The 24,933-nt window shown below is 39.4% G+C and overlaps 1 protein-coding gene across 1 annotated transcript in view; it reads left to right on the top strand.

Moving 5' to 3' along the window:
* ELOVL4 (ELOVL fatty acid elongase 4) overlaps positions 1-17,584 on the top strand; it is a 32,964-nt gene extending 15,380 nt beyond the window's left edge. The window contains exons 2-6 of the mRNA XM_027454956.3: positions 24-211; positions 3,267-3,347; positions 9,663-9,834; positions 11,578-11,705; positions 12,673-17,584. Coding sequence (XP_027310757.1) covers positions 24-211; positions 3,267-3,347; positions 9,663-9,834; positions 11,578-11,705; positions 12,673-12,948 — 845 coding nt within the window. The 3' untranslated portion in view covers positions 12,949-17,584. The remainder of the gene's footprint in view (positions 1-23; positions 212-3,266; positions 3,348-9,662; positions 9,835-11,577; positions 11,706-12,672) is intronic.
* The last annotated feature ends 7,349 nt before the right edge of the window (positions 17,585-24,933 follow it).

Genomic DNA, 24,933 nt, shown 5'->3' on the forward strand with positions numbered 1-24,933 from the left:
TCTGTTTGCTTCACCCTCCCCAGACAAGCGTGTTGATGATTGGCCCTTGATGCAGTCTCCATTTCCAACACTGACTATAAGCACTATTTATCTCCTCACTGTTTGGCTGGGCCCCAAATGGATGAAGACAAGAGAGCCCTTCCAGTTACGTTTCCTGTTGGTTGTTTACAACTTTGGAATGGTTCTACTCAACTTCTTCATTTTCAAAGAGGTGTGTATGCACTCTCACAGGAGGGAATTCCTATTACAGTCTGCGTGCCTGTAGATTGCAAGGGAAAAATAATCTTGTGTGTTTATGGTGTCTGTTGAAGAAGATTTGGCCCAGATTTTTGAAACTGGATTTGCCTCTGACATGAATATTTCTTTAGTTAGGCATAATGTGTTTGTGAATAAATGTACTGGATGGGTGTATGTAAAGAACTTGTACACTGTCTAGTCCAGGATAGTATTTATTTAGATTTATATTACTATAAGTACCAGAGAGACTAGCTGAAATCCATAGGGATTTAACATTTATAACTATTTTTTGTCAGTTCTTTTTAATAATCTTAAAAAGTGTCAGACTTTTATTAGAAATCACACTTTCAGTTGGTTTCTTGAATGTGTTAATCACTTTTAAAAACTCAAATGTATATCGTATTGAAGAAAAGTATCTTGTTTGTAAATTAGATTTTTTAGAATAAAAATAAAATGAATTGTATCTTTATATAAAAATAAAAGTATTGAGTCTTCTAACATTTTGTTTGCAGAGTTCTGAATATGTTACTTCTAATAAAGTTCAGTGTGCTGCATTTTTCCTTTTGTTAGATATTCTGTACAGCAGAAGTGGTTAGTAACAATGCAGTGGAAACTTCTCTTCAGCAGAAGCGAAGTGGGATTACTTTAACAGCTTGGAAAACATTATTCTGGGATAGTTGTTCAAAATGTAGCTGATCATAAGGAGTAGTTTATGTTACTGTGACTTTGCTCACATGGGTTTCTTCCTGGAAGGCCTCTGATCATGAATTTGCAAGATTCGTTTCCAGGAGTAAGCAAACAGATAACACAGTTTAAATTACAGCATCGCAAAACTCTTTTCTGGGTGGTCTATGCTGTATTTTGCTGGAAAAGTGGAAATCTTCTGTATATTGACCCTGCCCAGAGCTATAATAAAATCACTAAGTGGTTTCACACAGTTTTTAAGACATGGTTCAGTAAAACTAATCCTAGCTACCACACCTTAATCATCATTTTCTCCAAGTTGTCTCCTTGCGCTAAGCAACTAAGGAATAAAATGCTAGAGATAAAACAATTTAATGCCTACACCCAAGGATAATTATGGAAATGGATAAAATCTTGGCAGATTAAAATTGAAATTCCTCTGAAAAGAGTTTGCACTGGTTTTGCCATTTTTGTCTTTTTTGTTTGTTTGTTTGTTTGTTTTAATTTAAATCAGTATGCATTATCTATAAGTTGAATTACACCAGGCTTGTGGTCAGTTTGTGTGCATACCTCTGTTGGATAATACATGCATTTGCATAGCATTTCCAAACTACTGAGTTCTCATTAAAAAAAAAAAAATGGGTTTGAATGTGTTTACTGCTGATAATCTGAAAGCTCCTAATTTTAGGTACAGGCAGGTTCTAATTTCCTGGTATCCTATCCAAGGGATTTTGAGCCAGACTACTGATATGACACTTGTAATAGAAGTTGACTTGTCTCCTTCTCTTCTCAAGACAGATGAAACTTTTCAATTGTTGTCTTTAAGCCAGGGAAATTCTACTTCAGTCTGTATGAGGTTTACAGTACCCGTGTGCCACTGTTGTAATTCCCATGAGTAACGTGATTGGTATGAGTAAAATGATACCCTGTTTGGTTTTTGTGCATGGCTAGAATTTCCAGGTATTGCTGAGAACAGAATTTGGATGCATTTGAAATGCTTTTGATAAGATCCATAGATCTTGTTTTAAATTTACATGATATTTAAATATTCATCCTGATTGCAAACTGCATTGGGTCATCTTCAATAACATGCATTAAAACTTAAAAAACAACAACAAGAAGATGCATAAAGCACTGCCAGGTTGTTTAGCCCAAGATGCTCACAGATTGGACTCAACTTCAGATTAGGAACAAACTTCTCTCAGAACCTGCAGAAGTCCCAGATGCCTATAGCCCCCTTTTTGCCACAAAATCTTGTATTTATTCATTTTGAAGGAGTAGCTTCAGCCCGAAGTCAATTTATTGTCTTTGCCAAGCAAAATCCTTGGTGAAATTACCTGGTAGACTGCAGCAGAAACCTATTAGTTTCTGTGTTAGTTTCAAGTTCAGTCAAAATGAGATGGAAGTCAGGTTAGGGATAAGAATAGTCAGTGGCTGCCCATGTTTATTTTGGAAATCTTCTTGTGTCACCCTCCTTTAGTTTTACAGTTCCCAGTTTTCGAGTTACGCCTGCTCCGCTGCTATCTTTTTGATCCTTAACAGGGTGGGTTACCCAGCTTTAAACAAACTTGGATCACAACATTTATGAACGTCAAGATTTAAAGTACTACCTGAGCCTTGTACAGCTGTAGGCATGTGTTCTTTTTTTCCAATGGGAGCTTGCTTAAATGTCAAGTTTATCTTCTCCTATTCAGGTTTTTGCACCACACCTTGTTTGGAGCGTCCCTACAGGAGCACGTGGTGTGCTTTAGGCCATTCCTGTTGGCACAAACTGGGGCTCTTCTCTTAATGCAGTGTCTCAGTATGTTTTGTGGGTGCTCAGCATTGTTTGTTCAGCTTTTCTGGTTATATTTTTTTTTTCCTTTATGGATTTTGATAGATACATTGTTCTAAGAACAGTAGATCCAAATTATCTAATCCCTGTCTATTGGAGTGAATTCTTTCTACTCTAATACATCATGGCTTTTGCATCTCTGTCATTCATAGTGAAAGCCATTAGGTATTTTCTGCCTCTGAATCTAGAGCCCTCTAAGGGAGGATTCATGTTTGAATAGCTTAAGGTCATGTTGGAAATCTTACTAATTTGTACAGGGCTCTAATTATCTGGTCAAAGGTATGCAAGGAAAAATGAGTACTCTCTTTAATATACAAGAAAACGGGCACTGTGTTAACAGGCTGATAAAACTAAATATTGGCTTTCTTCAGTAGTATTCTCAGGACTAATAAGGACACTTAAGTATTTCTGTTCGGGTAAGTTTGAAGTAGCGAGAAACTTGCTGACAACTGCTTTGAATAAGAAGTTTATATAGTACCTTTCCCCTCACATGTGACTTTAATATTTTCAGCTGTTTTTGTCATCACGAGCTCGAGGATACAGCTATGTCTGCCAGACTGTGGATTATTCAGATAATGTATATGAAGTTAGGGTGAGTATTTATCTCTTTTTTTTTTTTTTTTTTGTATTTGTGGATGTGTGGATGTAATATGTAACACTACGTGATGTTTAAAGTCTTGTCTGAAAACAGTGTTCCCAAAGCTGTGCTGTCTGCCGTGACAGCATCCCGTTATATTCTCTCAGACCGCTTCAGGCTTGACTGCTTTGCACATAGCAGAGTTAATCACAGCGCGTCAGCATATCTGCACTAACTTTCATTTGACTGCTACAAATGAGGAGAGTCTTGAAGATACCATCCTTGACTTCATCCATGGCTGTATGATCCAGGATAAGCTTTATACACATACTTAGATAGCAAGCCTGTGCTGCCGTTTATGATAGAGCGTAACCGCAGTGAAGGTGTAGTTCTAGATCAAAGCCAGCCAGATTTGTCAGCAGGTACTGAAGCTGCACTTCATTCACACTGGTGAGGCAACTTCTTGTATCCTTTACTCATTTGGCTTCATGAACTCTTGCTGGCTCCTGGCAAATGTATTATCAGTATACTTCATTGCAGAAGCTTGGATTTCAAATGTGTGTTTTTTGGAAAGCATTCAAGTTAAAATCAAAGTGCAGATGCTTGTTAACTTCTGTAATGTTGACTAGCTCGTGTGCTAAACCTTATCTTCCGGCAGAGCTGACACTTGAGAATCTTGCAGCTGTCCTTGCAAGTTTCATCCTCGACAGATTAGGACACGTTCCTGAAAATGCAATGAAAGCATGTTATGGTCTAAATACATCAAATGTTAATAATGGGTTTTGAAAAATACTTCTCAACAAAGGGGCTGTTCACAGGTACTCAAACGCCTGTGCAAGTGTCAGGGTTGGTAGTGAGAAGAGCAGGTTTGATTTTTACAACTTCTGTATGATGGATGATACTGCTGAACAGCTCTGTAGGTTTTTATTGACCCAGTGGTAGTCACTTGTCTTTCTTCTTTGCCAATACTGCGCACCTACCATGTCATTCACTAGAATACCTCTGTTAATGATTTTTTTAAAAACAAAAATTATTAAAGTATAACAGTGCTTGATAGGTTGTGGGATTTTTGTAGCCTTTTTTTTTTTTTTTACTGGAAAAAATAGGTTGCTCTATTGATATATGTTCTTTGTGCTTCCCGGCTTTTCCAGATTTTGCAAACTTATGGATCTGAATAATCTTTATTTCTAAAGTTCTGCCTTGTAACACTCAATTTGCAACAGATAGGAAAAACAGCTGGGAAAAACAGCTGGGAAAGCAGGGAAAATTGAGTTCTCTCAAGTGTTGCAGTAATTGTTCAGTACGTTGTCATTCAAGACCCATATCTTGATCATTATTATCTGGTAGCTCTGAGTAAATTCTCACTTCAGAAAAATAGGAGAACTACAAGTGTACTTTGAGGAGTCTAGGATAAGTTTTGGGTCTGCTTTACAGTGTATCATGCTTTGCATTTAGATGGTATGGTGTTGCTTGTCATACATTGTCAGCAAACAAAAAATCAAGATACCTTTTGCAATATTTTTTTCTTAATATAAACCTGCAAAAGTAATTTTCAAATATCAAAGTGTGGGCAACTTCCTGCAGTTTCAAGTTTACAACTGATAAACCTTGTATCACATCCCTCAATACCGTTTTAATAGAGACAGATACTAAATGTCTAGTACTTATTGGCAGCAGGGTTTCTCAGAAGGGGAATGCTGCAATAACAGATTTACAGATGCAGTCACTTTATTTGGTAGAAAGTGAGTAAAAGGGCCCTGTATTAGTCAGATAAAGAAAATTGTAAACAGCACTGAGCCCAGAAAGCATTGTAGAGAATGATCTGGAGAGCAGCAGCTTCATACATAGTTTCATTGCAGGGGTTGGAAAGCTGTAGCAAATACTGAAAATTGTAAAAACTAATCACATACGGTGATCTGAATGGAAATTTAGAAGTCTTGGCATGACCTCCATTTGTATCTTTTCCTGTTATGCAGAAACTGCCACTACAAATTTCCCATGTAATGGCCCCATTTGACCAAAGGTCGTGCTCGAAATGAGGGGCCATCCTTTTTTCCTGAAGGCAGTACGAAGATGTGGTGAACAGTCCCATAGCAAAGGCTTGGCTATCCTGGGTGACAGTGAGTCTTTCCTTTCCAACCCATATCTTGTCTCAGGACCTTAGCCAAATGATTTCAAGGGAGCAGTGTAAGACTGGGCACGTGGTGGCACTGCCCTTGTATAGTGCAACCCCAGCAATCTGCAGCTCTCAGATCTCTTGAGTTGGAGACGGCCTCCTTGTTGTGCTGGATCTAAAGGGGACATCCTTCCAGGAGTTCAGCTGTATGTTTTCAACTCTATCAAGCTTCTGGCATTCACCGACGGTTAATAAATACACAGTAATACAAAATAATATAGGTGCAGAGATGAGGTTTAAATCCATGCTTTGGAGTACTCCTTTGGAAGCTCCAGTATTTAGGGTGAACACTTTCCCACTGTTGTCTAAATTAAGACATGTTAGCATCCGTAAATAGTCACTTTCACATCTGCTTGTCTGTGTGTTCTTGTTTCCCAGAACGAGGTTCATCTATTTGGTTAGCATTTCTGGAGAGCTGAGAATTAGGAGTTGGGGTGAACTAGTTCCTAGTTTTAAGCATACCAGTTGTAATTGCTAAGCTGAGCTGTGGTTGTAATTGTGCTCTGCTTTTACTCGCATTGTTTGTATGTATGTCTGTAGCTTGAATAGTTTCCTCAAGTGAAATAATAACAACTTACTATGAAAATAACAAATTTCTATGAAAAGGGAACTTGACTTAATAAAATAGTCATTTCCTATAAACAAAATTCTGTAAGTGAAGTGGGAGGGGGAAAGTGAGTTCTTTAAAAATAAACTAACAAGTTTTCATGTTATTGTTAACTGCTAAAAATCACCTGTCTCTTCAAACTCCTTAATGGGTAACCATCTCCAACCTCAAATGAGGAAGGATGGTGCAGGAACAGAGCCCCGTGTTAAAACAGCTCTCTGCTTAAAAACCCTGCAGCAGGCAGAGGTCATGGGATTGGACCTCTTGTTGACCCCCTTAATCCTAGGCTGTAATGTAATCTTTCTGTGCCATCTGGTGTTTTAACAGACTTAGGCTGATGGACATGAAAACTGCCAGAAATGGTATGGTCATGACCAGAATTATTCATTTCAGGAATTCACCTGTTTTAATGCATATTTTCTTTTAAGTTGCATCTTTCTTTCATGCTGTGTCCAAAGAGAGACCATGGGTTAGGTCGGAACTTCTGATGCTTTAATGGGGAAGTTTGTGTATTGTTCTGCTGTCTTTCTGCCCCATCACTGACTGCATGCATGGCTTGGGGCAAAGCACATAATATCTGCTTCAATTTTTTTCTGCATCTGTAAGCTAATGATCAAAATGCCTGCGTAAGTCATTGGGAGCTCTGAGGTAGTTCAGTACCTGAAGTCCGTCAGTCGTGAGAGTGAAGGGCAGTGAAGCTTCAAGATAGGAGGAGGAAGGCAAAAGAGCTTTTAGGCCAAAAATCTATACAAACACAAAAATTGGCAGGTATAATCCTGAAAGGGAAAAAAAAAAAAAAAAAAAAGGAGAGAGAGAAAAAGGAGGCTATTTTTATTCTTAAGTGATGGGAAGCATTTTGATAAAAAGTTCGGTTGATTTTGATCCCTGGGTTCTAATTGTTTCTTTCTGCAAGGCAGGTAGAACTCAAAAGAGGAGGAATAAAGTGCATTAAATGACTTCCCAGAAGTGTGCAGTGAACCTGTGGCATCCTGGGCATGAAATCTAAGTGTTCTGTTGGATTTTTCTCCACTTGTGTGTTGCTCTGTTGTATCATAAATTTGCAAGTACAGCTTGTTATTCCACTGTTCCTTTAACAAAATACACAGCAGCTTGGTTAGAGCTCTTCTGGCAGTTTGCTTGTGGCAGCCCTATTGATCCTTTGCAAGTTTCTCGGCAGGCAGGGGGCCTCCAGAGAACCTGAGCTTGTCATTTTATGGGCACGGTCCAAAGTCTCTGCTGTCAACTGATGAGATGAAGAGATGCTTATCTTAATTTATTTAAAAGATGCAGCTTTAGCAAAGATCTGTGCAAGATGCCGAGCTGTTATGCTAATCCATGGGTGTGAGACGAAGCCTTGGTGTGGGTGTTGGGCGCAGGGCTCCCTCTCCCAGGAGCAGAGCTGTGCTGGATGTTGGGCAACTTCTGCACCAACAGCTCCTGCGGCTTGCACCGCGTGGCTGTGAGCTCCGAGGTCCGTGGGGGTCCCTTCTCTTTCGTCGGGCACCTCTCCAACTTTGGCAGATATTCAATATAAATTTATTTTTTAATATAAAACTGACAACATCAGCCTCTTCTTCCTGAGATGCGAAGTCGGCTACGTTATGTCTATTGAGTAATGGATACACAGGAGGCTGCAGTTTGGCATCGGTAAGCTGTGCAGTCCCTTTGGGAAACCGCAGAGTCTGCAATGCAGAGCTGCAGCACTCCACTGCTCCTGTGCTGCTGGTTCTATTTATTTATTTATTTATTTATTTATTTCTTCTACTGTAATCCCTGTTTAAAACTTCCACCCGTCCAGTTACGGCTGTGACAAGCTTCGTCCAAGGAGAGACGTGTTCCTTTCCAGCTGTTTTGGAGATACGGAGGGAGACTCCACGCAGGGCTGTAGCATTGCTCTGTACTGCTTGGTCTCCTGATGCCCCTTCCTCTCGCTCACCCATACCCATAAATCTCACAGTACATGGGTATTTGGGAAGGGAAGCTGCTGCTCTCTTAATTTTCCTCTTCTGTCTTCCGGGGACCATGGGGGTGGTAGAGTTACTTCACATAATGTTAAGGTAAGAAAGTCTGATTTGCCTTCAGATGAGTCTGAAGAAGACGAAGTGAACAGCTTACAAATAGGAATGTGTTGTGCCATTGCCTGCTTTCCTTGCTGGTGGTGCTGCTTTCATTCCCCCTGCCTTTTATTTTTATTTATTCTACGTGTGAGTCACCGCCTGGGATATGTCCTGGTCCCACCCTGCATAACAAGCTAGTTGACTTACATTGCCAGCAACTACACTCACTGCTGTGCTTTGGGATCGGGAAGGGAATCCCCACTAACAGCATATCCCCATAGCACGGCATTAGCAAATTGCTGCACAGAGCTTCTGGGCTTAACCTGGTGCAGCAATGCTCCGGTTTCAGCAGGAAGCCTTGTTCACGCTGCATCTTGGGCAAGATCTACCCTAATTGGTGGATTAGGGAAAAATGTTTGGGTGTGTGGCACTGCTTTGTTGGATAGGTGGGTTATATCTGCAGCTTGTCTGGCTCCCTTGATCTCGCTTCTTCTGTTCCCTGACTGGAGCACAGCCACTGGGGGAGTGCTGGTTTCCAGAGAGGGAGACTGGGTAGACTAGAAGAAGCTGCAGGGAATATTCATGCAATCACAGAATGGTTTGGGTTGGAAGGGACCTTAAAGATCACCCATTTCCAACCCCTCTGCCATGGGCAGGGACACCTCCCACCAGACCAGGTTGCCCAAAGCCCCATCCAGCCTGGCCTTGAACACCTCCAGGGATGGGGCACCCACAGCTTCTCTGGGCAGCCTGTGCCAGGGCCTCACCGCCCTCAGAGTATTTCTTCCTTATATCTAATCTAAGCCCACCATCTTTTAGCTTAAATCCGTTACCCGGTGTTCTGTTACTACACTCCCTGATTGAGTCCTTCCCCATCTTTCCTGCAGGTGTTCTTTAAGTACCAAAAGGCCACGATGAGGTCTCCCTGGAGCCTTCTCTTCTCCAGGCTGAATATTGCCCTAACAGATGTAAAATCTTTACCTTGCCTTGCTTATAGACTGATTTGTTATCTTCCTACCAATGTGCCTGTGATAGCGAATGAATTTTATGTAACGTTTCAGCCCTTGCATTTTCATTTTATGGTAACGTTTCTGCCTCGTTGTCTGACCACATCAAAGTGTTGCTTCATTAGTGTGGGAAGCCCTGTGGTAGTCTGCTGCCACAAAGCTTAGACACAGAATGAAGACACAAATTCCTTATGCATAATGAGTAAACTGCTCAGAGATAGTAAAGCTTTTAGTTCTGTTAGCTCTTTTATAGCAGCAATTTGTGAGCAGTATCCTCAGAATACTACTTCCACTACATTCAGAGTAGGTGAATGAAGTATTGTTTTGTTGTTACTCTAATACCATCAGATGTTTGACTCCATCTCAACATTTACCAGGATTTGAGGAAGGCAGAGATGTTCTCTTGCAGCAGCTAGATGGAGATAATTTTATTCCATTCAATTTGGAATCACTAAAACCTTTTTTTTTCTTCTTTAATTACAGATAGCTGCTGCTTTATGGTGGTATTATGTCTCCAAAGGAATTGAATACTTGGATACAGTATTCTTCATCCTGAGGAAGAAATTTAACCAAATTAGTTTCCTTCATGTCTATCACCATTTCACCATGTTCACTTTGTGGTGGATTGGTATTAAGTGGGTTGCAGGTGGACAAGGTGAGTTCCCTTCCTCCCATACCCTTCTGAGTGGACGTAAGGGACAATTATTATAATTGTTTGGGATCAATGGAAAAAAGTTGTGTTAGACTTAACATTATTATACAGAAGGTTGTTTAAATAGCACTGAAGCAGTGCAGTGGATTTAACGTGTATGATCTTCATCTGTGAGAACTGTGGGGGAGGAAAAAATAGATACCAGGGCCCATAGTCTAATGAATTGCAAAACTTTTTTTTTCCTCATGGGCATCAATTGCAAGCCTGAAGTTCTGTCTTCAAAATTATCCTTGTTCTGTATGAAACAGATGAACGTGTCTTGCTTAACTTTAACTTTTGCAGATACAGAGAACTGCAAAATCTAATTATGGGCAACAATCTGTGTGCAAATGTAATGAAGTTAACGGAGACATTATTTTGGCATTATATCTGAGTTTGGGGTTTGCTTTCTTTTTTTTTGTCTACAAAAGGCATATATAAAACTCTGAAACCTTCCCTTGAAGGTGAGCCAATAAATCTGTCAATTAACTTTTAAAACTTGTTAATGACACCAGTCTCTAATTCATTATCAGTCTATTTTTTCCTGTTTTATTTCTAAGACCAACATCAAAGAACTTTATTCCATTGTTCTTGCTACATCCTCCCTTTCCTGCAGTGTACCTTTTGCCCTGTTTATCTCTCAAAAAAAAAAAAAAAAAAAAAAAAAAAAGGAAAGACCCTGTTCTGTTTGTAATGTGTTTTGTAGGCTTACAGCACTGAAAATAATGGACAGTGAAGAATAATTTTTTTTGTCTAACCACACACTGATACTTAATGTATGTGAGTTTTATGTTCTCAGTTAACATAGATGTCTCATACTAGTAGGTGGCATATTGTTTTCACAGGCAGATCTATCATAAATTAACTAACAGGGTCTACACATAGTTAACCACATGGGAATCAGAGTTGTATGATTTCAGCAGCTAATGTCTGCCTTGTCCTAATGTTATATACGTCACCACCATTTTGATCCTCTCTGTAGTAAAAGGAAAAGCTTAAAAAGATATAGTTTATTCCTGTTAAATGGTTGCTAATCTTGACAGAGCAAAGAGATCTTAATGCGAAGGGAACAAATGCCTTTGCTTCCAGCATCGATCGTTCTGGTAAAAGATATTATACATTGATTTAAGAATGCTGGATATTGTAAGTCATGAATAAAGAAACTAAAGATGAGCTATTTAGACAAACTCATTTTGCAATGCCCTTAAACATCTTACAGCCATAAGTGAAGTATTGCTTTGTATTATTTTCTGGCCTCTTTACTCAGACTGCCACGTGAGTTTCTTGATTTCTTGCTGAGTTGTGAACCTTACACATCTAATTACGGCTTAACAGATTTAAGTTCAGAACCTGAAACTGCTTTATACTTTGTGCTGTCAAATACTCCCTTAGCAAAGGGAGCATCATACTTATACTACAATAAGTAATGTGTAATCCATGTGATTTACGTCTGTTCAACAAAATTTTATGAAAAGCTTTTGCATAAGAAGTTCCATGAAAGTCGTGACACACTAATTGCACAGACAGCTGTTTGTGTCCGTACATGTCAGCTATCAGGTCTATGCTCTACAATTGAATATTTCAAGGATGGAAGCCAGACATGCCCTGTGTGTTATAATGTTTGCTATCACATGAATACTAAAATAGATATTTTTCTTTTCTTTTTTTTCAAAAGTACATGAAAATCTTTCTTTTGTTTCTGGACAGCTTTTTTTGGAGCTCAGATGAATGCATTTATTCATGTCATTATGTACATGTATTACGGATTAGCTGCCTGTGGCCCTAAATTTCAGAAATACCTGTGGTGGAAACGATACTTGACCATATTGCAATTGGTAAGTGAAATTTCTCCATTTATCTCAGAAATTATTATCTCTAAGTAGATTTCTTTCTTCAGAGCTTTGGAACAGATGTTGTCCCTTTCAAAAGTTCTTAGTTGCCTGATGCTCACAGCTCAAGTTAAAATTAGTATATTCTTAAATGTAATTAAGCAGTTAAAATAATTGCCTAATTATACAACCATTGTTGTGGGAAAAGTTCTTAAACTCTTATTACTGCTCAGCGGCATTTGTAAGTTTTAAAAGATTTGTATTTTCACAAAACAATCACTGTTATTTAGTGACATAATAAAAATTATTATTACACTGGAAAAGTGCTAAAGATGACTTCAGCTCAGCTTTAGGCTGGCATTGACTCCATTCCTCCGCACCCACATATGGAAGCAGTCAGTTACCAGGCAGTAATACTACATCTGGCTATCCTATTCTAAATCCTATGAAATTGCCACGGTAGCTTAAAGACAAGCTTGCGATCTGCTTTGTTGTACAGCAGTAACCTGATACAGGAAAATCTAGTTGCAATTGAAAGTGTCTCTGTCTATTTATTTAGTTTTTAGTTTTCAAATGTACTTTAGGGCTAGTAAAACAGAACTGGAGGTAGAAGTATGGAAGTATTGATTTCATGTCTCAGAAACTGCACAGCATGGATAAGAATTTTGTGCATTTACTGATACTGCTTTATGGATTGTTTCAACTGAATTTTAAAAAGTTCAATAGACAGAGAAAATCCAGATCTCTTCGTGCCTTCTCATTTTTCTCATTCTGAGAACTCTTGCCAGATAGTGCAATGAAGTTGATGCTTCTGGTCATGTGTTGGGGGATGCATGGTATGACAGCCCAATATAGTTTCCCCCACCATCCTATTCATCTGTTTTCATAACTTAACCCTGGTATACATCAGTGCAGTCAGACCCACAAAATACATCCAACCCTGTTTTTTGATTGCGTGTTTTCTGTCTTTCAGGTGCAGTTCCATGTGACTATTGGCCACACAGCCTTGTCTATTTATATTGATTGTCCTTTCCCTAAATGGATGCACTGGGGTGTAATTTTCTATGCTGTCACCTTCATTTTCCTGTTTGGTAACTTCTACTATCGGACATATAAGCTGCCCAAGGAACCTGTAAAGAATGGCAAAATAGCAAATGGTGCTGTTGCAAATGGAGTAAGCAAAGCGGAAAATAATCCAGTGGTGGAAAATGGAAAAAAGCAGAAAAAGGGAAAAGCAAAAGGAGAGTAACTCGATCCAGGCCTTAACCGTTGTTGGCAGTGAGGAACCTACTGTTTGGTTTATAAAAGGAAGAAAAAAACACTATCTGTACCAATTAACCTTAGGTTACTGAAGAGCTAGAACACAGATATTTTCATTATTTATGAAGATTGTTTTAAGAACAAAAAGTTGAATTTCTATTGTAATTATGTAATTATCACACACATGGTCTCTGTGTAAACTTGTAGACTGCTGGTGTTGGTGAAAGTAAGGAAGAATTGCAGTTGATTCCATGTTTAGCAGTCCAAAAGTCAAAACAATCATTGACACAACCAGTTTTATTGGCACCCACGTTTCTTTGGGGGAGGGAGGGAGGGACAGAGGAAGTAGCATTTGGATACTTGTGTTTTCTTTCCAGAAAATTATTAAATTTCAAATTATGATGTATTATCTAATCAGAATGCGCAACTTTTCTTGTCTTCCTTGGAAAGCATCTTCAGACACATCATGTTTATGTGCTGTCAGAACAGTGTTTGACTTTTCAGACATTACTTGATTTAATTTAGTGTCTGTTACAGTTTTTCGGTTGTTTTTTTTTTTTTTTTTTTTTTTTCCTTGTGTGGAAATATACCTACCTCTTCATCTGCTGGAAAGAATATTGAGCATTAAATAACTGATTTCTGAAATATGGAGTCCTCTAATATACATATCTGTTAATAAGAATTTAGCAGAAAAAATAATTTCCTGTGGGAGTAAAAGGGACTTTTTTTTTCAGGTATTTTTTGGTCAAATCATCAATATTCTAATTTAATGTAAACTTAAATAAACTTAAATTTTGGAGTGGTATTTTTAGTATGGCTAAGTGAAGATGACATTTTAAGATTTTATAAGTATGAAACAATACGTTGTGTGAAGCAAGCAATTACCGTAGGCCTGTTGCTTGTTGTCTGTGACCTGCATTAAACCTGTAGTGCTGATGCTGAAAATTGTCAGATGACATTATGGTGGGGAGAAAACAACGTGTAATTCTGTTTAGAAGTGCAGTGTGTATGGGTAGTCATACTGACGGGACAGTCACTTTACTGGGGGAGAGAGAATTTAGTAATACAGTATAAAATACAGCAAACAAAATGCTGAAAATGCTGCTACTACTTGATGCCCATCAATACCCTATTTGTTTAGACACTTGCAGGCAAAGTATTGCTAATAGGCCACCATTTTAATGTGAATATCAGAGATGAGCTGCTGAAACTCTAGTCCCAAAATATTCTTGGCTCTTCTCAACCTAATTGACAAAGCAATTCTGCTAATCATTTTTCAGTCATAACTGCTACACAAAGTAGAAGTCTCTTTTAGACAGCTTTTCATCTTACTTGGTACTTTATTGGGCTAACTCCTTTTGTGAAGAAAATATAAAGAGAGTTATATGGAAGGGAAATGTGATCTTACTAAGAGAAGTTTTTTAGTTGCTGAGGATGCAATGAGAAAGATGGGTTGAATTAGAAACCATGTCCTGAGCTCCCAGGGTCCTTGCTCACCACTGTAAGAGCTGTGTTGTTGCTGTGGAAATGCATTCTTCCCAGCTCTGGTCAGAAACATTCACTGCTCGATGTAAGTTCATCCTTAGCAAGTGATACCATTACTGCAGGAAGAATGTACGTGGAGCTCTAGGTATAGATATTGAAGTGTGTGGCACATCTAAGTTTGTGCATCTCAAATACCCATTCACCTGTTGTGACCTGTTTTGCACATTATAAACATCTTTTGTGTCTTGGGTTTGTCTCTTGTCACTGTAATGGAAACTATCTAAACCTGAAAAAGCAGGTTGTAGGGAAAAAGGTTGGTTATGATCTGTTCTACTGGGAAATAATTCCTAATGTTGGAGTTGATTCAACTGCAAGAGTGGTTCGTCGGTAATATCCATGAACGTGGATTTTATGGCAGAATATAAGATTGTTAGAGAATGTCTCTGCTGAACTGTAATGCATGTGACCATTAATTTTCCTATCTGTTGCGTCTCGTGATTCTTCCAGCCTTTGTAATGATGCTTTTTTTTGCATTTGTATAACTCTGTTTGTTTAATGTGGCATGGGGAAGAGGGAACACGGTCTATCCTTCTTTCTTGGACAGATGCCACTGCATTTAACCAAGCCAAAATGTTGGCTGGCTGTGTTACTCTGGAATGGCTAAAGGAGCAAATAACTGCAAAGCAAGTTAGACAGCAGATTTACAGCACACCCGCTACTCCAAGGTAATGTCTGGTGTGGAGATTCCTACCCTTTTGTAAATTCAGGGTAGCTTACCCCACTGTGGTCAAAGGGTAGCTTCTTTCTATTTGCCATGGGATGTGGGCAGCTAACTTGTAAATCTGTGTCATTCCTTGTTTTGTGTTTAAATTGGTTGTTTGCTCTGTCCTTATTGCTGTAAACCAGATTGGATAAACTGATACTCTTAATGTGATCCAGCTCCAAGAGAGCATACCGAGAAGTATTCTAGTACGTGTTCAACTATATCCTTTGCTACACTTTGTAAAGTAAGAATTATATCTTGCATGTTGGCAAATATTTAAAATAATTGGAAGTCAAATCTTCTCTCCCCCTTAGCGTGCATGGAAGCTGCTTAAAGTTGATAAAACTTGAACTTTATTGGCAGAACTCGAATAGAATCCTATCCCCCAAATTCTGGGTCACTTGGTACCTTTTTAAAAAATTAAAAAGAAACATTAAACAATGCATTGTGAGAATGCATGCATAGATACACGTCATGTTGTCTGGACATGTGGAAAAACCCAGCTTGAGATTAGCAGTTTAATGGGGGGAAAAAGAAATCATGTATTCAGTTGCTGCAATGCTGCTCTTTTGAGTCAATCTTCTGCTATATGGCTTTCCTAGGTCTATTTATAATATATTGGATTGTTCATGACTTGAGTCCCATTCTAATCTTGAATATAATGGCCTTACTAAATGTGCATTTTTATAGGCATGGTCAAGAGTGCAATACTTCTGTTTATGACTATGCAGCTTTTTCTTTTTTCAAAATTTGAGGTAATGATGCATATGTGAGATGCTGCCAGATTCATTAAAGTCATCATTTAGTCCAAAGCTCTTCAGAATTTTGCCACAAAAGTAAGAGTGTATGTGTAAAAATGTTTTTGCTGTACACAGAATTGAAATTTAAATTATATAAAAAAAACAACTATTTTTTCAGAGTGATTTTTTTTTTTCTAAATGCTTCAAAATTATTTAAAAGTTCAATCCAATCCATTGGGAACATTTGGGGTTTTGCTGTTGAAAAATAGTTATTTGCTCACAGTTCTGAAGCTCTTGGACCAATCATACAATCATTTGATGCCATATAAGTGATACCATTTCATTTAGCCTCATCTCTAGCTGTGGCAGTTGTTGGAGTCTTTTAGCACTTTGCTCAGTGTAAAATAAATAAATTGAAATTCTGTATATATACACATACATGCCCACATACATCGTATGTGTGTTTTTGTGTATATATACACGCACATATGGGTTCTTAACAGGCTCTTTTAACATGTGAGGTAAATGATATTTCCTTGATGTGAAGTTGGCCGGAGCTAATAGCGTAGTTCCTACAGCTCAGACAGCCGAACGAAGCCACTTTCATTGATCCATAGATTCAGTATCGGTCTTGCACACGTGAATAGTATTTGTCAGTCATTTTAGGCATAGGATGATGGACAAGCCACAGCTACTTCTACCACTGTAGTAATTATTTTGAGGTGTCAGGTGTAGATTCTGAGGGGCTCAACTCAGAGGAGCTGAGGAATGATGCTGTGGTCGAGTAGGGATCATTTGGGGGAAACAGTGTGACTAATCTGCTCAGGTAAGTCTTCAAAGTCATTGCGATCACATACTTTAAGATAACACTTACTTAAAAATAAATAAATAACAGTTTCTCTGTAGGTTCAAAAGCATGGTCTATTGGATTATTTGATCATTACCTACTTCCAGTTCCAGAACAGGACAAAACAATGAAGGCAAAATAAAAATACTGCAAGTTTTTTTTTCAGGTTGACCTTGTTTCTTTAGAGTAAGCATTTGACATTCAGATGCTGGGGAGACAGGTAAGAAAGGAACAAATAGTTATTGTGCTGAAAGACCTCATTCCTAAGTCAACTTCTGAGCACACTTGCTGTCTTTTAAAATAAATAAATAAATAAAAATTTGAGTGAAGTTGTTCATGGTGCATAAAGTTGAGCCTTGCATCATGGTAGCATGGGTTCGGTCATAATGTGTGAAGTATTTAAAATCAGATAAATCAGATCTGTTTCAGATGAAGTTGGAGAGCAGGGTGGTTGGAAAGTATCTGGATGGTGTATTCATCGTGGCAGCACAGATTATGACAATTGGGTACTTGGAGCAAGTCGCTGCTGGGACATCTTGCTGTGTTGTGCTCTGATGAGGTGGCCTCTGCTCATGTAAGCAGTCAGAGCTCCACAGCAGGCAGTGGGGTGGTTGGTTCCAATGTACGTGAGTAGAGGATGTTTAACCCTAAAGAACAGAAAAAATTTTGCTTTCTGCCAACATCCCATGAGGATGAGGGAAATGTGTGGGTCAGGATGCTTCTTTTGCATAAGGTGTTAATGCTTTTGTAAACAACAAAAATAAACATTACTTTTTTCATGCTGTTTTGAGTTTGGTTTTGTGCATCCTGCAAAATGTCCCATCTTTGAATTACTTGCTCGTTTTACACTGTCACTCAGGTTGTGTTGGTGTAGTCTGTCAAGTAGCCCAAAAGCTTGAGACATTTTTCTGGTACATCCTCCTAGTTTCAGGCTTGGAGGACTTCGTAAATTTGGATATTGCCCCAAAATCAATCTAGTGGCTTTGAAGTACCCTTGCAGGACTAACTGTATATAAGATGCCTGATTACCCTACAAGCCTCCTGGAATATATTCTGGCTGTAGAGTGCATATATCTGCATCAGCTTTGGTCTGTATGCCATCTCCAGCCTGGGAGGTTATGGTTGGAATGGACCTCGACAGCTCTCCTAGCACAACACGTCGCTGGGGCTCCTGCCTTGGGTCTGCAGGAGAGGAGGGAGGGAAGGGGCAGCAAAGTGCAAGGTGGGTGTAATGCCTGAGTATGGTGGTTCTGGCTGTGGGACCTCAGGCAGTCTTCCATCTCCTGTTTGAAGAAGGTGATGGTAAGTGAAGCTGCATTCTGCATTTAAGGCCACTGATTTTGTTGGTCTTGGAAGTATTGACCCATATGGACGCAACAGAAAGCCAGGTGGTTTAGCTTTTGCTGGACACCGCATTGTGTTAACGCCATCTCTCTTCTCATCCCAGGGAATCTCAAGAGCTTCTGACTGGGGGTGGAATTGACAATTACATGTTGCTGTGTGTGATATGTTCCTTCACAGCCAGTCCATAAACTATCACCTCTCTAATCAAGCTCATAGCGAGTTGCACCCACGTCACGCTCCTGGCACCCAAGTGCAACCAGACGCTGCACGTCAGGTAGTAGAGGAGCAAGTCTGCCATCATAGCAAGATGTGGTGTGGTCAATTATTCCTTACATCATTTGCAACTCTTGCTTCAATTCCGTGCTGGCATCCTCCCAGCAAATGTACAAAACGTACAGAGCAGGGCTTGCTCATCAGATGATTAACGTGCTGGCGGTGGGCACTCTGCCCAGGCATCTTTTCCATGATACTTGTTCCATACCAGTAATTGAAAATAAGCCTGTGTGATTAAGTTAGATTCATCAGGTGATTCAATAGGATAGACTAGACCTTTCGTTTTTCATGTTGGGCTTTCTTTACTGTGTCACTTGCTTCTTCCAGGAAATTTGGGTTTAGGGGAAGGGCTTTATGGCTTGCTTGCTCAGCTCCAGTTGCTGGCGCCATCACAACAGACGCTGGGTGAGCACATACTGGAGATTTAAATGCCAGTGAGGTACTTACTCCAAGGCAGGACTTTCTCTCTTTCCACATCTTTTTAGGCTTCAGATTTCAAGTAGCCTAGCAAACACACACACACTCCTCTGGTACTTGCCTGGTGTGATGTCCCATTTTACTTGATGACCAAGTTGTTACTGGTGGGTATGATCACGGCTGCTTTGACTGCTGCAGTACCTGCTGTGCAGAGCCTGGTGACCTCTTGGTTTTAAAACACAGCCACCAATTACTGATGGATAGAGAGGATATTTGAGGTAAGAAGCTATTTACCTTTCAATATAAGCTGGTATGGATTCACTGCTGCCTGCCAAATCCCTGTCAGATAGGGTTCAGTCTGCTAAATGAGAAGAAATCTTTGGTTCTTTAAGTGATTCAAAGATAAATGCTGCCTGTCCTTACCTTCAGATTGAGAACTGCTATGTCTGTGATGGTATCCTCATACATTTGTTTCATCAGCAAACTGCATTTATGCTGGTATCCTTTGGAGTGTATTTGTAAGAGAAAACTTGACGAACACAAGAACTAACTTGGGACAAAGGCTAGGGGATGTGGAGTGGTGGCTCCTCTCATTTTTTGACCTTGCCTCTAGGTACTGCAGGAGTATGATGACTTCTGTGCAGCTCTTACTGCTACGTATTTATTATTTATGGATGCTGTAACAGTATGCAAGTAGTGTACTTGTTCATAAGTACATCCTGAAGTACTTTAAAAAAATGCTTTCTCTCTTAAATTACAATAAAAACATAAAAATAAAAATAGGGGACCCTTCAATCTTTAACCACAAATGCATGTGTTGGAAGTCATAAATAATAAATATTACTCTGGATTCTCTGATCAATAGTATTTTCAGAGCTTCTGAAGATATTAAAACAGCACAAAGCTCTAAGAAGTTGAAAATTGCAGTGTAACTGCTAACAAACAGTATTGCAGAGCTCCTGTTATGGCTTGCTTGCTTTTCTGTAAATGTCCTGAGTTATTTCAAAGTGGGGTGTACTTCACAGCAAGATCTTGTGATAGTTGCAAGTGAGTAAAATGTTACCATAGGTTTCAGGGTGTTGTATAGCCAAGGGTTTCAAGTCCACAGCCTCACTTCATGCACCACCTCCATTACTTGGGCGAGGGGAGCAGCACCTGGGTCCATCCAGCCCACTAGGAAGCCTGGTTTCTGCACATTTGGCAGAAGGGACAGCAGGAGTCCTTGGGCCAAAGAGGAAATTTTGGCAGTTCTGCCTTCTCTCGAGATGCCAACTTTGTGTGTTTGAATATTTTCCACTAGCAACTTAAGATAGTTTGAAGGAAATGCAGATCTGGATTCAGTACTTGTAGAGTAGAGTGTTGTGGTTTTGTGTTTGGTTTGGTTTGTGTTTGTTTTTTGTTTTTGTTTTTTTTTTTCAGGTCTTGGTTGCTTACATAAACCAAGAGCATTGGAAATACTCCAGTGAAACAGGAAAAAAAAAAAAAAAATCCTCTTTTTGGATTTCTTCAGAAAGCGAGGCTTTATGTAGCAGGTAGTTGCTGTACTGAAAACTTCCCTTTCCCCCCCTTAGCCATCTCAAACCACTGTGCCTGCCTCTGTGCTGCTGCTACAGGACTTTCCCACTGAATGAAGAATGCTGCATGTATTCAGGAAATAATTTCCTGCTGTGAGGTGTCACTGGGGCATTTGAATTGATTTATCTTACAGTCTGACATGCCTAATGGCAGCCTAATAACTCTTAGCAGGCTCAGCAGTGGCAGCACTTCACATATAATGCTCTGAAAGCATCACTGCGAAACTGGATGTTCTGGTTACAGCAAGATGTAGAAGTTGGTTTCAGTATGCTGAAAGGATTGGCTCTCGTTAAATTTTTCCTCCAGCTTAATAATAAAAACACAAGGAGAAACTCCAGTTTTGTATTTTATCATACAATGTGTGCTGTGGGCACCCCTAACCAGAGCTTGTGGCGGTGAGAGAGGGAGAATGTACTACCTTACAAAATCACTTTGTCAGGTTTTATACCGAGCTACTCTATTCTGTGACCAGAGTTTAATAAATAAGTAAATTATATATATATATATATAATTTTTTAAAAAGAAGATTTATGTAAAAATCTGTCTTTTTTTTTTTTTAGTATTTCAAATTCAGGTAACAGGTACAAATATTTTCTTGCACAAGCAACAGTTTTTCTCTAGGCAAATTTTCACTTGGTTCAGTGAGAATTTTCACTAGCTAAGGACATTCCCTGGTGTTACAGAGTCCTTAACAGTTCACTCACTGTGAAGACCTCACTTTGCACTAAGAAATTCAGAGAATGGTAGAAAAATGAGAGCTGAAAGGTTTTATTTTTTTCTATACAGGTATACATACATATATTTAAAGACTTTGCAATAATGCTGTAATCACTTCAGTAAGACCCCAGGACACGTGCTGGCAGTGTATTCTGAAATTGTGCAGTGTTGGCTGTGGCAGATTCCTTACTGAGGAAAAGCCTGCTTTGTGCCGCAATGACTGCAAAGATTTTTTTTTTTTTCTCACTTTTTACCATTTTATTAAGTATGTTTTTGGTAAGGTCTCAGATAGGAGATTGTATGTGCATGACCTGTAGCTCAGATTCTCTTCAGTGGCTTTGGCTGCACCAGACCTGCAGAATACAACTGTGGTTCAGCAAGGAGAAGCAGTTGGCATAAATCATCTGTCTCATAGGTCTGCGACTCTTCTGGATCTGGAAGGCGTTGTCTAAAGCCCATTGAGTACTGGAGAGGTCTTGATGTACGAAAACCCTTGTACTGTCAGTAATATTTAGACAACAGTTTGAATGCTAAATGTTGCTGGCCTATATTTTTTATATTTAGGCTCACATTACCTTGCAACGGCAGGGTTCAGATAATTTTTAGCATTTCAGACAATTTCTCATCCTCTCAACACCTCAAGTCCTTGGCTTTTTGAGCCTGTGGTCTGTCCATCAGCTACCAGGGAGCAGCACTGGGATCTTGACTATTCATTGCAAATATCAACATCATTGCTCAATATGCATTAAATGAGAAGAATTTGTTTACTTGCTTGTAAGGTGTTCTGTCTGTTATTTTAGCAGCTGCCTGGGGCCTATGTAGATATTTTAATCTGGAGAAAATATTTCTTCTATTTTCTTCACATCATATCTTGATGCATACTATCCGTGGAGGGCAGGAACATGTGCTGAGTTATGAACAGATGCACAAAGCAAGGATGCTGAAAATAATGTATTGGTTTGGCCTGGCAGATGCCTTAGGGCTCTGATCTCAATTTAAATTTTGGTGTAGTAATACTGGCAGCACAGCACCTTGAGGCAATGGGATTCTTATTTTGTTTGTTTGTTAGGAGCACAGAGTGTTGTACAGTGTGTTCCCTGCTGAGCAAAGCTCCATTTGTAAGCAGAGTGCTCGACACAAAAGTTACCTGGCAAAATTTATGCCCTGATAAGCAGTGTGCTCTGGATCTGAATTCAGGATAAAACGCAGCTCTTTTCTTTAGCGAAAAATCTTGATTTAGAAGTGATAATAATTAAAAGCAAAATATCGTTACACTCAGCACAACTGTGTCATTTCTTTCTTCAGTATTGAGTAATAAGGTCAATCCATGAATTGTGCTGACTGAGCTTGGTACTTACTGTTTTCTTTGTGCCCTCTGCTATTTTAGTGGCAGAAGTGGCCAAATTAAAAAAAATCCCTTTATTATTGCTTACTAATATTCTTTATTCTAAGAAAAACAGTGTTTCTTTTAACACTTGTTTCTCTTTATTGTTTAGATAAAATACCCAGCAGAGTTGTCATTGTGTCCAGTAGAAGGTAAAAGAACTAAATATCATAAAAGTCTTTGACATTGACCCCTTTATGAAATGATGACATCCTCACCAGTGGCCTCATCCTTAGGTCTAGCTTAGCTTACTTTTGGTCTTATTGGAATGACTGAACAAAAATTTTAAATAAATAAATAAATAAATAAATAAATAAAAATAACAGGTACTGGATTTCTATTATGGGTGATTTCACAGGAAAAGAGAAGATCCCAACAGCTGGAGACTCAGTTGATTTGCAAAATATTTTCTAGGTGGCAGGTTTTGTACAGTCTGTGAACTATTAACAGATTACACCGTGTGGGGACAGACACGTTTTAGCAGAGGTACACCCAGCTTGATGATGAATATCACTGCAGTGTTTTCTTAGGAAAATTTGGAGCCTTTCCCAGCTGCTGGTGTTTTCTAAGGAAGAGCTAAATAATGTTCTGGCATCAACAGGCAGGGCGTTTCTGCAGCTCCACCTCCTTGGCTTTAAAAATTTAACTGATGGGCAAACTAAGAGTGACTTTTCTAGTGCCCAAAATCACAAAAAGCTTCTCTACACCAGTTGAAGACCTCTTTCAAGTGTTTGGTTTAGTTTGTTGTTTTGTTTTGTTTTTCTTTGTTTTTACCCTAAGTGAAAGAAGACTGAAACCGAAGCCCTATAGTTTATCTGGGGTGGCTATCGTGCTGCATAGCAGCAGGAGCTGTGCGTGTTTTCCAGCAGCTACAGGCAAGGATGAGCGGACTGAACAAGTTCTGAGCAGACACCCTCTCTGCAGCGTAGTGTCATGTCTTAACAATAGCCTTATCCCTCCTGGCAGCTCTATAAAGTGAGGAGATTTATTAAACAATAAAAAGTGGGGTAGGTAATTTGTGTTAGCTCTCCATTAATTTTTATTATAATTTAAAAAAAAAAAAAAACCACCAACCATTTACAAAGTGGTTGAAATACTCGGTGAGCAACCAGAAATAAGACTTGCAAGAACTTGGGTAGTGATGACGCTGCCTTTTGATCTTGTTCCTTCTGCAGCCACAGAGAACAACCCCAGCACAGCGTACCTGTGAGCCTCCATGGCTCGCACTGTTACGGCTTTTGCAGTTTCTGCTCTTCAACAAGAGACCTAATCACTTTCTGCAGCATGAAACAGGAATTTAACTGATTAGAAACCCCAAAGCCCACCATCTTGTTCATTATTATTAAAATCTTACAGGTAAAAAAAAAAAATAATAATAATTTGGGATGTAATTAGGTTGCATCATAAAAGTTTCTTGGTAAGCTATTTCTAACAAACAGCTGAAGAGCAGTCACATGGAAATATCAAGAACTGCACAAAATAAAGCTAAAATGATTTTGCCCCAAAAGCTTTCAATTTACACTGCAGTTGGGTTAACCTTAAAATGAGAAGTGTTCACTTTCATTATGTTTATCTGTATATATACACACCCAGATGCTCGCATTATTGAAACTATTACATTGCAGGTTTCATTTTGCCAATACTTTTGTTTTGAAAGATACCACACCTTAGAGTGCATATAGAGAGGCTGTTATTTATTTCTGATGTTAAAATAAACCTAATCTGCTGTTGTGTTGCTCCTGCATTGTTCTGCAACTCCTGTGTTGTACAGAAACCAAAATCTTCCTGGTCTTTCTGAGGAGCATTTCCAGATACAGCACTTTAGTTACTGGTGTATAGCCTGTGAAGCCTTTGTTGGCCACACAAGGATGACTCCTTGTTGGCTTTGACCATCTCTAAACCATGTGAGGGAAAAGTTTGTGCTGCTATGTGACTCCAAAGCATGTCAAGCCCAGCACTGGCCATCAGCTGTTTTTACAGAGTGGTTGCTGACTTGATTCCCAGATCCAGTCCTCATCCTATGCTCGCTCCCATTGTTTATGGAAGGGCTTGACCAACCTGGCTCCTGCAGGAAGACCTGCCAAAGCATCACCGAGCGACGAGGAAACACAAACAGATCCAGTCTTGGTGTCGCACGGGTTCCCTCTGGAGAGCATCATGCAACCCAGGCCGGCCCCTCTCCTGCTGACAGACGAGCCTTATCTCCTCCACCATCCTTCCCATGTTCTAATTTTGCGTTGCGCCGCTGGTGACTCAGTCTATTAAACGGGCGTCGTATTTTATTACAAACCTGAGCTGATTAATTACATGCTGTTAGGCAAAAAAATGCAGGGCAGATGTGGAGGGGGGAGTGACGCAATGGAAGTACAAACAGAAAAGTTGTCACTTCTGGAAAGAGAGGAAAAGGAATGAAAGAGCCGTGACGTGAA

The sequence above is a fragment of the Anas platyrhynchos genome, chromosome 3 (assembly GCF_047663525.1).
Source record: "Anas platyrhynchos isolate ZD024472 breed Pekin duck chromosome 3, IASCAAS_PekinDuck_T2T, whole genome shotgun sequence".
In the NCBI taxonomy this organism is placed as follows: domain Eukaryota; kingdom Metazoa; phylum Chordata; class Aves; order Anseriformes; family Anatidae; genus Anas; species Anas platyrhynchos.